Here is a 14,494-nt window from a genome sequence, read left to right as displayed (position 1 = left end):
TGTGTGTGTGTGTGTGTGTGTGTGTGTGTGTGTGTGTAAAGGGAACAAAAAAAAGTCATGGTAGGAAAAGACAGGAGGGTTACTAGAGGAACCTGATGATGTCTGGTCGTCCACTAAACTGTGTGAATGAAACAGTGGCATAGCCCACAAAGGGCCCTTGGGGCTACTATGAAAAGACAAGTACAGCTATTCCACCATTTCCTTTTTTCTTCGAGAAACAAAAAGGGCGGAAGAAGGTTGTCTGCCTGGTGGGCTAAATCATTTAGAGTGCTTATCGTTCTCTGTCTTTAAGCCAGAACTGAACCAGAATTAATTGTCCAGAATTGGACAAGACAGCCCTTCAAACAGAGAACACCTTTCAATAAGGGATGATCCTTTGGCAACCCTTCAAACAGAAGCCTGTCCTCTGTAAAATACAACACAAGGCCACCCGGATTTCCCTGATCTTTTCATTCTACCAGTGGGAATGTTATGCCCACTTTTTCTTTGAAAATTAAACATTCCAATTCCATTTTGTCTCAGGCATTGCTGGCATTAGCTCAGAAACAGTGAAAGACACTGGCTGCAGCAAATCTCTCTAGCATGTATGTTCTCCTGTGTGGCCCTTTGACAGCTCTGTCCATCGTGTTCCACCATTAAATTGTGATCTCTCTTACCCCATCCCCATTCCCCTAAAACAAGTCAATCCTCAACCCCTAGGGAAGTTTCTTCCCAAAGCAGACTCTCTTTGGATCCTGTCACTTTCTTCCACTCCAATAATCACTTTTAAAGCTGCTCTCCCACCGTTTTAGTATTAAGTGTAAACTCCACTCTGGTTCAGATGGAGCCCTGACCTTTTTCTGTGGGCCAGTTTGTATCAAAACATCCCCCAGTATCTAACATATCTAAACCCTTCCATCCTCCATCACATTTTGTACAGACATCGAAACCTCTTGGCTTCCCCTGCCTAGCTGGTTCTACATGCAGAGCAGGTATCATTTCAAAGTCAGCAGTTCCATAACCGAGTATTGAGAGACGTTCCACAACCTGATCTTCTACAACCTGCATTAACCTGCCTCAATGACCATATTCTGCATGAGGTTTAGGATCCTTACCTTACCCACAGAAAACTTTCTTTACCTCCCCCTGTCTTTTAACGTGAGATGTTGTAGGTGGTGACTTGGACCTTCTCTATTGCAGTATGTTGCTGAGGAGCACTTTCCTGAGGGAGGTTCCCTTGGAGCCATCTCTGATGTCTTTTCAGTTCCAGGCGAAGACAACTTTTCTATGCATCCAGGCTGCGGTATTACATTTTAGTTCTGGAGTTTTAGGCTGCAATCCTATGCACACCCACTCGGAAGTGAACTCCAGTCAATACAATGGTACATTCATCTGAGTAAATGTATTCAGGACTAGCTTGTCTGTTATTTTGCTCCAAAAGTTCTCAGTTGTTTCAATGCTTGTTGATGTTATTGCTGTCTTTTCAAAATGGCACTCTGATCTGGAAGTCCTGTGGGTCAAAGAGCAGGAGAGGACAACTTGTAATGAACCAATCAACCTGCAGTGTAGCTCTCCAAACCCTAGGGAGACCTGCTCCCATACAGTAACTGCAGTACATCAGCATGTAGGTCCCAACTGCAGTGGCTAATAATATAACCCCAGAAGGCAACGCAACTTTGAGAATGTCTCCTCATGTAGCTTTAGGGAAGACCAGAGCTGAGTTGCTGAGCCCCTGCTTTATGTGTAGAAGGTCCCAGTCTTGAGGTAGAGCTGGGGAAGGCTCCTCTCTGGGGCTCTGAAGGGCCCTCCTGGCTGGTGAGGACAACACTGGGCTAGATGGCTCAATGGACAGATTCAGTGTAAGGCAGCTTCTTGTGTTATGGGTCTAAGCCTCAGCATGGCTGGCAGTCAGGGAAAATGACTGTTTTACTGTAACATCAAGGGGTCCTTGGCTGGGAACAGCTGGCCTAAAAGGTGTGAGTATGTATGCAGAACAAAGCGTTCCCGGATTCTGCTGCTTGTCCCTTTAAAAAATTCTAAAGCTGTGGCACGGCCTGTGCTGCCAACAGGCCAAGAAAAGCAAAAATAAGCCCCCGCCTGCCCTGCCCTTGTGCCTCTCACAGCTGCCTGATAAGCAGCAATTGGCAGATGTCAGTCTCTCACTCCTGCAGGAACTGGAGATACATCCCTGACCTACATCTCTGCAGACAGATCCCAAACACACGGCTGCATACCTGGAGGGCTTTCTAGATACACGTGGGAATCCCGCAGAGGCAGGTGTTAGTGACCTTGTAGACAGAGTTCTCTGCAAACACCCTTGCATTTGCACAGGGCTACTCATGAATACACGCAGTCAGGGTTCGGTGGAGCTGGCTATTCCCTGTCCAGGCTCAGTATCCCTGGATACTGCATAACTGGAGAGTGACATTATGAAAATTATTGCTGTAGCTCAAGCAGTTGTTAAAATAAGAGTTAAAAGGCCAATTCAGAACTTTATAACTTTCTCCTATGGGCCTTTCGCCTATCCATCCACTGACTCCTGCCTGCAATGAGGTAGAACTGGGGCGCTATTTGGGCTGCTAAATAGCCTGGCCCCCTCCATGGATCACTGCCTTGCTGTGGCGAATGGGCTTGTGTAGCGCAATGAAGCTATGAGCTATGCCGTGCAGAAGCACCCACGATGGACAGTTCATAGCAGAGAGCTCTGACAAAACATGATCCACTGGAGAAGGAAATGGCAACCCACTCCAGTACCCATGGACAGTACCAAAAGGCAAAGAGATATGACGCTGGAAGATGAGCATCTCAGGTTGGAAGGTGTCCAATATGCTACTGGGGAAGAGCAGAGGGCTAATACTAGTAGTGCCAGAAAGAATGAAGCGACTGGGTCAAAGCTGAAAGGACACTCAGTTGTGGGTGTATCTGGTGGTGAAGGGAAAGTCCAATGGTGTAGAGATCCATACTCCATAGGAACCTGGAATGTAAGAACTATGAATCAAGGTAAGTTGGAGGTGCACAAACATGAGATGACAAGACTCAACATCGACATCTTGGGAATCAGCAAACTAAAATGGACAGGAATGGGTGAATTTAATTCAGATGACCATCAGGTATACTACTGTGGGCAAGAATCCCTCAGAAGAAATGGAGTAGCCTTCAAAGTCAATAAAAGGGTAGGAAAACCAGTACTGGGATACAATCTCTAAAATGACAGAATGATCTCAGTTCGAATCCAAGGCAAACCATTCAATATCACAGTAGTCCAAGTCTATGCCCCAACCACTGGTGCTGAAGAGGCTGAAGTTGACCTACAACCTATGAAGGCCTACAACCTTCTAGAAATAACACCAAAAAATGATGTCCTTATCATTACAGGGGATTGGAATGCTAAAGTAGGAAGCCAAAAGGTAACTGGAATAACAGGCAAGTTTGGCCTTGGAGTACAAAATGAAGCAGGATACTGGGAGAGTTAGCTCCTCCTGCACTGCTAAATAGTTGCCTGCTGGCTGCTGAGAAGGGGACAGACACAGAAGTGCAATGCAGACTGGGGGACTTGAATGAGAATGCTTCACAGAAGTGGGACGACAGAAGCCCGTGAAGCAAACAGCACAGATAAGGAGGTGCCTGTGGAAATGAGGAGCACAAGAAGCTTGGGGTGCTTCTGCACAGAGAGCTCCTAGCAATATTAAGCCAAAACAAGTGTGTAGCTATGCTGGTCTTTGTCAATGGGTTTTTGTAATGAGACAAAAAGGAAAAGTGACAGGAAGGCAACAGTGTCTGGACCCTCTGTAAAATCCCATATCTGAGACAGAGTGATTGCATCACGGAAGCCTCGCCTGGAGGTACCTCTGGAGAAAGGAGAAAATACAACAAAGGAGAGATTAGGGCGATGACAAAACCTCATGCATTGCTTAGGAATACTGTAGATAGGGAAGGAAAGATGGAGCATTGTGAGTTGGGAAGGTAAGAGGCAAGTTTTGCCCCATCCAGTGTTCAAGAGGTTCTTGTACATTTAAATGACATAAGGTACTTTCAGAAATTAGAAGGTATTGTGCAACTACACACTCTTTTATTTCCTTTCTCTGAGAAAAAAGATAAAAGAGGCGGTGGGAAAACTCAGAAGGCGTGTAAGTGGAGCACAACAGCATCTTCCTACTGAGCCCTATCCCCTCAGGTAATTTTTATTTATTTATGTAAAACTTTTCTATACTGTCCCATACTTAGACAAACCATTTTAGTGAATGGGCTAGGATGATGGAACAACAGAATCTCATCTACAAGCATGTGCAAAAGCTGCCATGTGCAGCTTTAATATTATTAACCTTGTCACTGTCAATATTATTACTAGTACACTTATATCCTAACCTTTTCCCTTTTATATGACTTACATACAGGTAGCTTACAGTCACCTATATGTAAGCCTATACGTGCATATAGGTGGCTTACATAGCCCTCCTGCTCTCCATGTTTGTCTTCACAACAACCCTGTAAGGTATGCTGGGCTGAGAGTTAATTACCCAGTGAGCTCCATGGACTGAGTGGGGACTAGAACCCACTTCTCCCGAGTCTCAGCTCAATGCTCCACCAATGCACCACAGCTAGCCTTTTGCACCATTGCAGCCCTATGGGGGGCTGGTGGGAGGTACCCCCTGCTGAAATTTTCCTTTCTAAAGGAACAGGGGCCACCTACTTACCTAGATGCTTACCTAGTTCTGCGCAATTTACCATTACTAGGAAAGCATCAGGAAGAGAAGGTCTTAAAGGGCCAAGTACCAAAAGGAAAAAAGGAAAAGAAATGGGACCAGGCACAAAGTTCATAAGGGTTACAGCTGACACCTTTTTGGCTTTGGCAGGAGTCTTGTGCCTTTAAAAGCTCCATCATGACTGGCAGAAATGAAACAGGTGCCACCCCTCCCCCCCATCATTGCCATCACTATGTTGGTAAGGGCTGCAGCTGCTACATTCCAGCAGCATATGAAGTCATAAACTTATGCCTTGGGGTTGCCACTTTTTTCTGGCTTTGCTTCTGTCCCTTAATGTAAAAATGCATGGATTCATTTGTGTCCACTCCAGGCAAAGGGAAAAAGAACAGGGCTGGAATATAACATGGCAAGAGCCAGTGTGGTATCACAGTTAGTGTCAGATTGGGACTCTGGAGATTCAAGTCACTGGGTGACTTTGGGCCAGTCACTGACTCTCTGCCTAACCTACTTCATGGGGTTGTTGTGAGGATAAAATCGAGAGGAAAAATGGGATTTTGTAAGCTGTTTTGGGTTCCTTGCAGGAAAAAGGTGGGTTATGAATATGATACATACATACATACATACATACATAATGTGGCAGCTGTATAGATGAGCAAGCTTTGGCAGCTAGAGGACCATGGATGCCTGACCCTTTTAAGAGAAACATAGCATAGAAAACTTTTCTTGCAGCCATTTCTGCCACCTTTGTAATGTTAAGATAAAAGAAGCACTTGGTGAAGGTATTGCTTCTGTGTTATTCACATGAACAAAAAGATGCTTGCAAGACTAGCATCTAGAAACTCTAGAGCCAGAGGCAACATGGAGGGAAGACAGATTAATTTCACAAATTAGCTGGCCACAACTATCCCATAATCATAATCATGACTCCCTTGTCATGGTCAGATCACTTCCTCATGAGGTTTGAGCTCGATGCCAGCCTTTCCCTCTGTAAGGGTGCAGACCCTATTGTGTTGGTCTGCCTTCGGAGCTGGATGGATCCAGATGGATTCCTGAAGGCTCTCGGGGATTTTCCGGTTGATAAAGTTGGCACTTTTGTTGATGCTCTGGTTGAACTGTGAAATGGGGAAATGGCCAGAGCTATTGACACGATCCCTCCTAATAGTCCTCTCCTGCCCAGCAGACCCCGTCCATCCCCATGGTACACATCTGAATTACGGGTGATGAAGTGGGTTGGGAGACATCTAGAGCATAGGTGGAGGAAGTCACAGGATGAATCTGACCGAACACACCTACAAGCTCAGTATCGAGGACAGCAAAGAAGGAATTCTTCTCCATTTCCATTGCCTCCTCACAGTGCCGTCCAGCGGAGCTCTTTCGAGTGGTACATGGGCTGATACATCCTGGCCCTAAGAAAGATCCTGTACCACCTTCGATGGCTCACTGTGACGACTTTGCCCAGCACTTTAAGGAGAAAATCCCTCAGATTCATCACGAGCTGGACTCCACAAGTGATTCAGATCCTTTAGGGAAGATGCCAATGACTCCGTCTGGTCAGGTATTAATGGGTGAATTTCAGTTATCGCGGCCTGATGATGTGGACAAGGTGCTTGGACAAGTACATCCCACCACCTGCTTACCTGACCCTTGCCCGTCGTGGTTGCTGACCAAAGCCAAACACAGGATTGGTGCCTGGATCCTGGAGGTCATTAACACCTCTCTGAGGGACGGCTGGGTGCCCACTCCTTTAAAGGAGACAGTAATCAGGCCTTTCCTAAAGAAGGTGTTCCTGGATCCAGAGATGGCTGCCAATTATAGACCGGTGGCCAACATCCCGTTTTTGGGCAAGGTGTTGGAACGGGTGGTGGTGGGACAACTCCAAGCACTCTTGAATGAAACTGATTATCTGGACCCATTTCAGTCCAGCTTCAGACCCGGGTACGGTACTGAATCTGCCTTGGTTGCCCTGTACAAAGGACAGGGGGAGTGCGTCCCTGTTGGTTCTCCTGGACCTCTCAGCGGCTTTCGATACCATCGACCATGGTATCCTTCTGGATAGGCTGGCGGGACTGGGAGTAGGAGGCACTGCTTGGCAGTGGTTCTGCTCCTACCTCGATGGCCGATTCCAGAAGGTGGTGCTGGGGGACTTAGGCTCTGTGCCATGGCAGTTATGCCATGGAGTACCACAGGGCTCCATTTTGTCCCCCTTGCTATTTAATATCTACATGAAACTGCTGGGAGAGATCATCAGGAGGTTTGTGCTGCGGAATCATCAGTATACTGATGACACCCAGCTCTACCTCTCTTTTTCAACCGATCCAGGTGAGGCAGTGGCTGTACTGAACCGGTGCCTGGCCGAGGTAATGGGCTGGATGAAGGCCAATAAACTGAAACTTAATCCACACAAGATGGAGGTCCTGTTGGTGGATGGATCAAGCTCCTGGGTAGGTGACTTGGACCTTGCCCTGGATGGGGTTGCACTCCCAGCTGTATCCCTACGTGGAGGAAGATTGCCTAGCGACAGTGACACATGCATTGGTTACTTCCCAGTTGGATTTCTGTAATGCACTCTACATGGGGCTGCCCTTGAAAACAGTCCGGATACTTCAGATGGTGCAAAATAGAGCAGCCAGGTTGCTGACAGGGACTGGCGTTATTCTCATATAACCCCAGTCCTCTGTCAACTTCACTGGCTTCCCATCAAAGTCCGGGCTCAATTCAAGGTGCTGGTTATTACCTATAAAGCCCTTAGCGGCTTGGGACCTGGATACCTAAAGGAACGCCTTCTTCCATATTTGCCCTCCCGCCCCTCGAGATCGGCAGCAGAGGCCCTCCTCTGGGTACCCTCCGTGAAAGATATTAGGAGGGTGAATACCCGGAGGAGGGCTTTCTCTGCGGTGGCACCCCGCCTATGGAATGCGCTCCCCAGAGAGGTCCGCCTGGCACCGTCGTTATTTATTTTTCGGCACCAGGTTAAGACCTTTTTATTTCAGCAATATTTTAATAAGTTTTAATATTGTCTCTTATATGTTTTTAACTGCAGCCAGTGTGGGTTGGTAATTTATTCATATTATATTTTATGTTATTTCATCTATGTAAGCCGTCCTGAGGCTTTCGCAATAGGATGGCATATAAATATTCTAAATAAATAAATAAAATCAGAAAACCAAGGCAAATCCTGCTCCTGGTTGGATCTTAACTGTTGCAGCCTGGCTCCCTCCCTCCCCTGGGCAGGAGAGAGCAGCAAAATGGGCAGCAGCACCAGGCTTCGTTTGTATTCTCTTCAGCCTGTAGCGGAATTTCAGTCCCACAAATATTGCTATGGCTGCTGTGGGAGACTGAAAGGAAGATTTCTCACTTCACTCTTCCCGGTTGTTCTGGCAAGCAGCATCCCAGAGACAGACCAAAAGGCTGGCCTGAATCTTTAAGTCACATAGTAAGACAGCATGCATGCCCTTCACAGCCATCTCTTGTATGGCATAAAAGAATGATGGCAGTACTAATTCCACTTTTTCCTAAAATTGTTTTCTTCTAAAAGCTGTTGCCCTATCTTTTTAAAAGCTAATGACAATCAGTTATTCTGAGTTGCAATATAATACTACAGTTACTGAATAAACATCAGCAACTTACTCAACAGAGTTTTGACTTTGAGTTATATGGGCAGAGGCTAGTACTTTTTAAGAACAGAAGTTATAAAAATGATATCCCATCTTTCATCTGTGTTGGATCTCAGGGCATGTATATGAGGTTCCTGGCTTAGCACAGTAAGACAGAAAAGAAGAAAATTCACCTGCACTTTTAATAACTATGCAGAAGAAGTTAATTTTAGCCCATGCCATGCAAGCCACTGCTGCTGAAATTCCATTTTCTACACAACAATTAACAGTTCAGGAGTTCTCTCTTTTGTATCTGGCTGCCCTGTTCTCAACACATCTCCTATCCTGGCACCGCACAGACCCTTTGGTGGCGAAACACGGATTCTTTGTTTGCACAAGTTTGTCAAATTTCTCTTGTCTACAGCTTCTGACTCTGAAACACTCTTCTACTCACAAATCTCATCTATCAAATAGCAGGGCTTCATTTGCTCTCTAAGAATTACTGCTGGCATCTGTATAACCTCTGTTTTCTACTTACCAAGCCAAGCATGAATTTAGGAGATCTGTCCTGTCAGCACGAAGGTCATGGGAGCAGGCACACCTCCCACTCTCAGGCTGTGTTCAGTTCTCAAAGGATTTGCTCTGAGAGAGCCCTACTAAACAGGGCTCTGATGGCAAAGGTGAACAAGGTACCTGTAAGTGCTGCTATCCTGGCACAACATACAAACATATCAAATCTCAGAGATGTTGGGGTGATCATTTAATTTCTACAGAAGAGCCAAGAATTGCAAAGAATTGGACTTCTCAGGGACAGGCTTAGCATTAGAATATTATGCTAAGCCTCAAGAAACAAACTAGCTGTTACAAATCACACTCTTATAGCTTGGTTCCTGGTCCCTTTGATATCAACACCAAATCTCCCATTGGCTTCAGCTAGCACCAGAAGTGGCTGGTTATCATTAGGGATGTTTAGATTAAAATCAGATTTGTCATGCAAGTAATGCATGTGCTGTAAACTCTTGGTATCTTATTGCCTCTTGAGTCCTTCACAGCCCAGGCAGAAGAATAAGCAACAAAAGGCAACCAAATTTCCCCCTTCTTGTCATTCCTTTTCCCCAGATTCCCAGAGATAAGGTTTGTTTTGGCCTTTAGGAAAAAGAAGAAGAATGATCCGAAATACACAGGCAGTCCACGCTCCCCACCCTGATGTCCTGGTTACATCATACATCACATTCTAAGGAAGGATCCCTTCTCAGGCACAGAAAGACCAGAACTTGCAGATGGGGAGTACACACCTTGATAAGGATTAGGACTTGAATTCATCCCGGTGGGAATATAGTATAAACTTTCCATGTAGTTGCCATCAGTAGTTTGGGTAGCTGGAGGAACATCATTCTTTGAAAAATGGTTGACATTCTCATTGAAATTTGTGTTTTCCTGAATGGGTTGTTGGTCTTGAAGAGCCAAATGGACAGGAGCTGTAGCTGGAGGAGGAGGGGGGAAACCTGGTACACCAGAATAGGACGGGTATGGTGGCCCATAACCCCCTGGATTCATTACCACTGAAGAGAAAGGAGACTGGTAAAGCCCACTGTGTGCTGTCAGTGGGGTGGGTGGTATCAACACTTCAATATATTGCCCTGTCTCTGGATCATACAGCATTTTCAACTGAGGTTGCCTTGGTGATTCCACATAGTAGCATTTTCCACTCTCTGGATCAACTAACATTTTCCTGTGTGCCTGCAGGGGGGCTGCAAAGTGTCTCGTTGGGCTTGGAGCAGTCTTACCAGCTGGTGAAATTCTTTCATTTCTTCTTGTGAAACTGGGGGACTCTTCAAATCTTAGTGGGAGCTGCCCATGGCTTGGGTTATTGTATAACGAATTATCAGAGGATGCCTTCTTCTCCATTTGTTTTGGTGGGTGGTGCTCATTGCTTCTTTTATTTCCTAATGCTTCTGCACTGGGCTGGAAAGAGACATTGGAAGTAAAAGAGGTATTATCCATGTACGTAGGCACTGGGTGCGTCATAGCTGCTTCGGGTGGATGGGTTTCCACAGGAATTGTTAAGTAATTGGTATTGTCGGTCTGGGTGGCTGAAAAATATTGTTCATTGCTTGCCTGATGTTTATTAAAAGAATCACATTCCAGGTCATGGAGCTTTCCGTAGGAGGTTGATGGCGTAAAAGATGAGCTGGATATTAGCTTGATTCCTTCACTATACTCTCTGGTAGTTACTGGAGTGTCTGAAATTACACATTCTGAATGGATTCTGTTGTGGTTCTCCAACGGTGGTTTAGTTTCAGATGTACTGTCAACAAAATGATTATTTGCTACAGTCTGTGTCTGGATGTTTTGGCTGCTTCCCATTGGAAGGTTGATGGTTTGTGAGTGCCTACAGCTCTCACAGGATGATCCTGATCCAGGCAACATATATTCTTCTCCCAAAAGGCTAGAATAACCTTTACTGTCTCTGGGAGCCACTGAGAAGGTCTCACTGGATAAGTGCTTCTGATGGGCCAATGTAGCTTCCTGGGCTTTGTAGGACTCCTGAATGTGGCTTGTGGTCACACAACCATGATCTCTCCTCGTGACTTCCTGAAGATATGTAGCAGATGGAATCCCAGGAGACTCTGATGAAGCAGTGGCTTGGTTTTCTCGTAACAAGCTATGGTGAGATGGTGGCAATGCTTCCTTCATGTTCCTCTCATCCAATGTGGAACAACTCAGAGCTGGGAAATAGTCCGTTTCTGTTTTGTGGGACTGCTTGGAGACAGAGCTGTTGACTTTAATATTAAGCTGTGACTCTTTCTTGGTAGCTGCAGAAGAAGGTCGGACATTTAATTCACTCCGCTCACAAACCATTGGTTTATTTTTAATTTGTGGCTGACATTTTTTATTCTCTGCAACACACTTCTTGGACTGAATTGAAGTGATGTGCACTGCAGATTCACCAACTGAAGAGCATTTGCTTTCTGGATTGCGCATAGGTACACTTCCGTATGTCTGCACTGTAGGATGAGAATGGCCTGGGGATTCCCTGCTGCTTGTGCAGTCATCATGCAGCGAAAGTGTTGACACATCTATGCCCCCAATTTGGTCTTCCTTTTTCTCTTCTGCACTGTTTACTGCTGGTGCATCATCTCTCCGACATATTGAGGTGCAGCGTATAAATAGGGGCGAGATGGCCATGCATTCCTTTGGGAATGCAATCAAGTTGTTCTTGTTTTTGCTTTCTGAATAGGAACCCTGGTCTGCACTGGAGCTGTCAGATGATCTAAAGACAAGGTTATAGTTGTCCTTCACTAATTTCTTTACATCTCTCCGTTGATGCATTCCTATCTTCCCTGTGCTTCTCCTTTGAGTAGCCTCCTCTGCATGAGATGTTTGGGGCAAATTAGATTTTTCGCCACTGTGTGATTTGCTAGAAGCTGGAAAACTGACAGACGAAAGCTTCATGGTCTGGAATATAGGCAGCATCCTGTCATTGGCAACTCTACCCAAAGGAATGCTTCCAAGGGCATTTGCAACATTATGCTCATCCTTCATCTGAGGGATAAGCTTCACTTCTTTGGTTTTGGATGTAAAGATGTTCCTGGAAGTATCTTTAGGCACTGCAAGGCTTTTAGATTTAAGTGAAAATATTTCTTCTTTTGATGGTGTATGCTTGTTTGGCCAAATTGCTCGCTGCTTCAGGTTTGGCCATGGCTTTTGTGGCTTGGCAAATTTTGGAACTGAAGCCAAGGTTTTTGTATCAGCCTGCATGGACTCAAACACAGCTCGGGCTCTCCTGTATTCTTTTCTTTCCCCCGTAGCCTTTCTGTTGTTGGTTGCCTCTCTTGTACTAATTCCACCCTCTGCCAAGATGGGGAGTCGCTTCAGCTGAGTAACTTCTTGATACTTCATCCTCTCATTCAGTTCATTAAATGTATTTTTCAGTTTGCAGACATTCTCCCGTAGCTGTGCATTAAGCACAACTCCCTTTGTTGGCCTTAAGGAATCCATGCTCTCTTTACTCACTGCAATGGATTCAGATCTTTCACTGGTGGTAGAATGGCTCTGCACATCTTCTGTGGAAAAACTGCAGTCTGACTTGGACAGAGAACTTGACTTGCCTTCTAAACTGTCCCCCTGAAGGTCAGTACTTATAGAGGAAGGGACAGAAGATGTAGAGCTGCCCCTGATGGATGCTTGTTCCATTTTAATCTTTTGTTCATATTGCATTTTTTTAGCCAAAACATTTTTCACCAAACTTGAAGCAATCCTATTTCTGTTGTAAGCACTGTTTAAAGAAGCTGCTTTCAGAAATTGCTTATAATTTATCCTAAACTCATCAGTGATCTTCCGCCCCTTCACACATGACTCTTTCCTTGGCTGTGTGAATGGCTGGAGGGCGGCACAGTCATTGGCAGCACAAAAGCCATTCTCCTTCTTCTCTTTCCGTCTCAACTGGATCTGGCGCTTTGGCACCATCCTTTTCTTAGAGAGGCTCTTTTTGCCGTCGGCATTTTCCAGTGTGACATCAACGCACTCAAAGTGTTCTTTCCCCAACACACCACTGAGTGGTTCTGCTTCTGGAGCTTTGCTGGCTGGTGGGAACTGTCGGCTTCCTTTAGTGTGCCCAACTGCCACTGCTTTCCTCTGGTCACTGCATGCTGGCCACCTGTTCATTCCATTACAATCTTCTGGCAAGGAATTGGACAAGCTGGATGATGTCCTGTTACTGGAACTATACATATCTAGGTAACTGCCTTGGGGGCAGGAGAGGCTCTGGAAAGACAGAGCAGTGAGCTTCTCTACTTCATTATCAGCCTCATCTGAGTCACTCAAAATGCTTGACTTTTCAGCAAAATATTTGGGGCATGCTGGTTTGCTACTTACAGGACCATGAACTCGACTGCCAAGGCTGTTTTTCTTTAGTTTGCGAGCATTGGGTAACATTTCCTTGGATTTATCAGAACTGAATTGGGTAGGATGATCCAAGTATTTAGATCTGCTGTCTCCTGGCTGCAGCCTTCGTGTGACTAGACCCATTCTCCCACCGCACGCTGGGTCTGTGCTATTCTCGGCTTTGATTGACATCTGAACCTGTTGGTTTTGCTTACTGCTGGAACACAGTTTGTCTCTGCAGGTTTGATCTTTTATAGTGCTGCGGTGGTCTGCCTGCAGGCTCTGTGTTCTTACTTCTTGGACTGACAACGAGACTCCCAAAGTCTCACTCCTGGTTGGAGGAAGACAAGCTCGAACTCCTCCAGATGTAACAGCATAAGTATGACCTTTCTCTTTGCTGCTCATGCTGCATGGGCTTTCTTGTAACATATTTCCGCTACTGTTCAAAGTCCCACAGAGCTGGCTGGCTGCAATGGTGGAAAGCTTGCTTCCATGTCCAGGGCTTAGCTGACTTGCAGAGGGGATCGATGTTGTTACGCTTCCTTGCTCGTATTCTGTGCCACAGTAAGTGCACTGCTTGTTACAATCTCCAGCTTCTTCAAAGTACTCAACACAGTCCTTAAAACTCTCCATTTCCTCTGAGCCCGGTGCTGTACAGTAAGAACTGGAGGTGTCAGAGGTGCGATCTCCTTTGGGATTGTTAGAAATGTGGCAGTCTTTCTCAGGAGAAGAGTGGAACCTGCAGTTGCAGTTGCTGAATTTTTCTTCCCCATTCAATCTGCCAGGCCCAGATGAAAGCTGGCTATTTCTTGTGATGGTGGCAAACATTTTATCTTGAGTAGACGATGGGAGTCTAAGCTGGAACAATGGGGGATTGGATCCTATTTATCCTTGGCGCAGCTGAGACTGTTCCCACTCCAACTCGAGAACTTGACCTTCTGGATGAAGCTCATGTTCCATTCTCTCCCTGTTTAATCCAGTCATGATAAAAAGCAAAACCCCTGGTTGTGTCATGTGCCTGCTAGAGCCATGCTGAGGAAAATAGAAACTCACATACAGTGTGCTATAAAAACACATGCCTCAGTAAACAGAAAACAAAATATCAGTGCTATATTTGTTTTGTTTCTCTCCGGAGCAACTCAATCAGAAATTCATAGATTCATTAATTTCAAAATGCAACATGATTTGGAAAAAGTGCTTTGGGGTGCACCTTTGTCAGTAAATAAAATTAGATCAAATAAGGGTGTGAGCCTATGACTGTTTAGACCAAAAAAAGGCCCCAGACCTAGAATCTCTATGCAAATCATCATGCCTACAATTAGCGGTTAGAGT

The 14,494-nt window shown here is 45.5% G+C and overlaps 1 protein-coding gene across 1 annotated transcript; it reads right to left on the bottom strand.

Moving 5' to 3' along the window:
- Positions 1-9,502: 9,502 nt before the first annotated feature.
- Positions 9,503-13,990, bottom strand: PROB1 (proline rich basic protein 1). Its single transcript, XM_044444199.1, has 2 exons — positions 12,922-13,990; positions 9,503-12,843 (listed from the first exon to the last, which is right to left on the bottom strand). The coding sequence occupies exons 1-2, from the start codon at positions 13,988-13,990 to the stop codon at positions 9,503-9,505; spliced, it is 4,410 nt and encodes a 1,469-aa protein (XP_044300134.1).
- Positions 13,991-14,494: the final 504 nt, after the last annotated feature.

This window comes from Varanus komodoensis, unplaced genomic scaffold (assembly GCF_004798865.1).
Source record: "Varanus komodoensis strain SLA01 unplaced genomic scaffold, ASM479886v1 scaffold44_3, whole genome shotgun sequence".
NCBI classification, from domain to species: Eukaryota; Metazoa; Chordata; class Lepidosauria; order Squamata; family Varanidae; genus Varanus; species Varanus komodoensis.
Note: the sequence above shows the minus strand (reverse complement) of the source record. Positions and strands in the feature narration are given on the sequence as shown.

What these genes read in the sequence shown, in the direction of transcription:
- PROB1 (XM_044444199.1), bottom strand. Translation starts at nt 13,990, where the DNA reads ATGTTTGCCACCATCACAAGAAATAGCCAGCTTTCATCTGGGCCTGGC. An exon ending in GAACAGGTGGCCAGCATGCA is followed by an intron (nt 12,844 to 12,921) that starts GTGACCAGAGGA and finishes AAGCTCCAGAAG; the next exon opens with CAGAACCACTCAGTGGTGTG.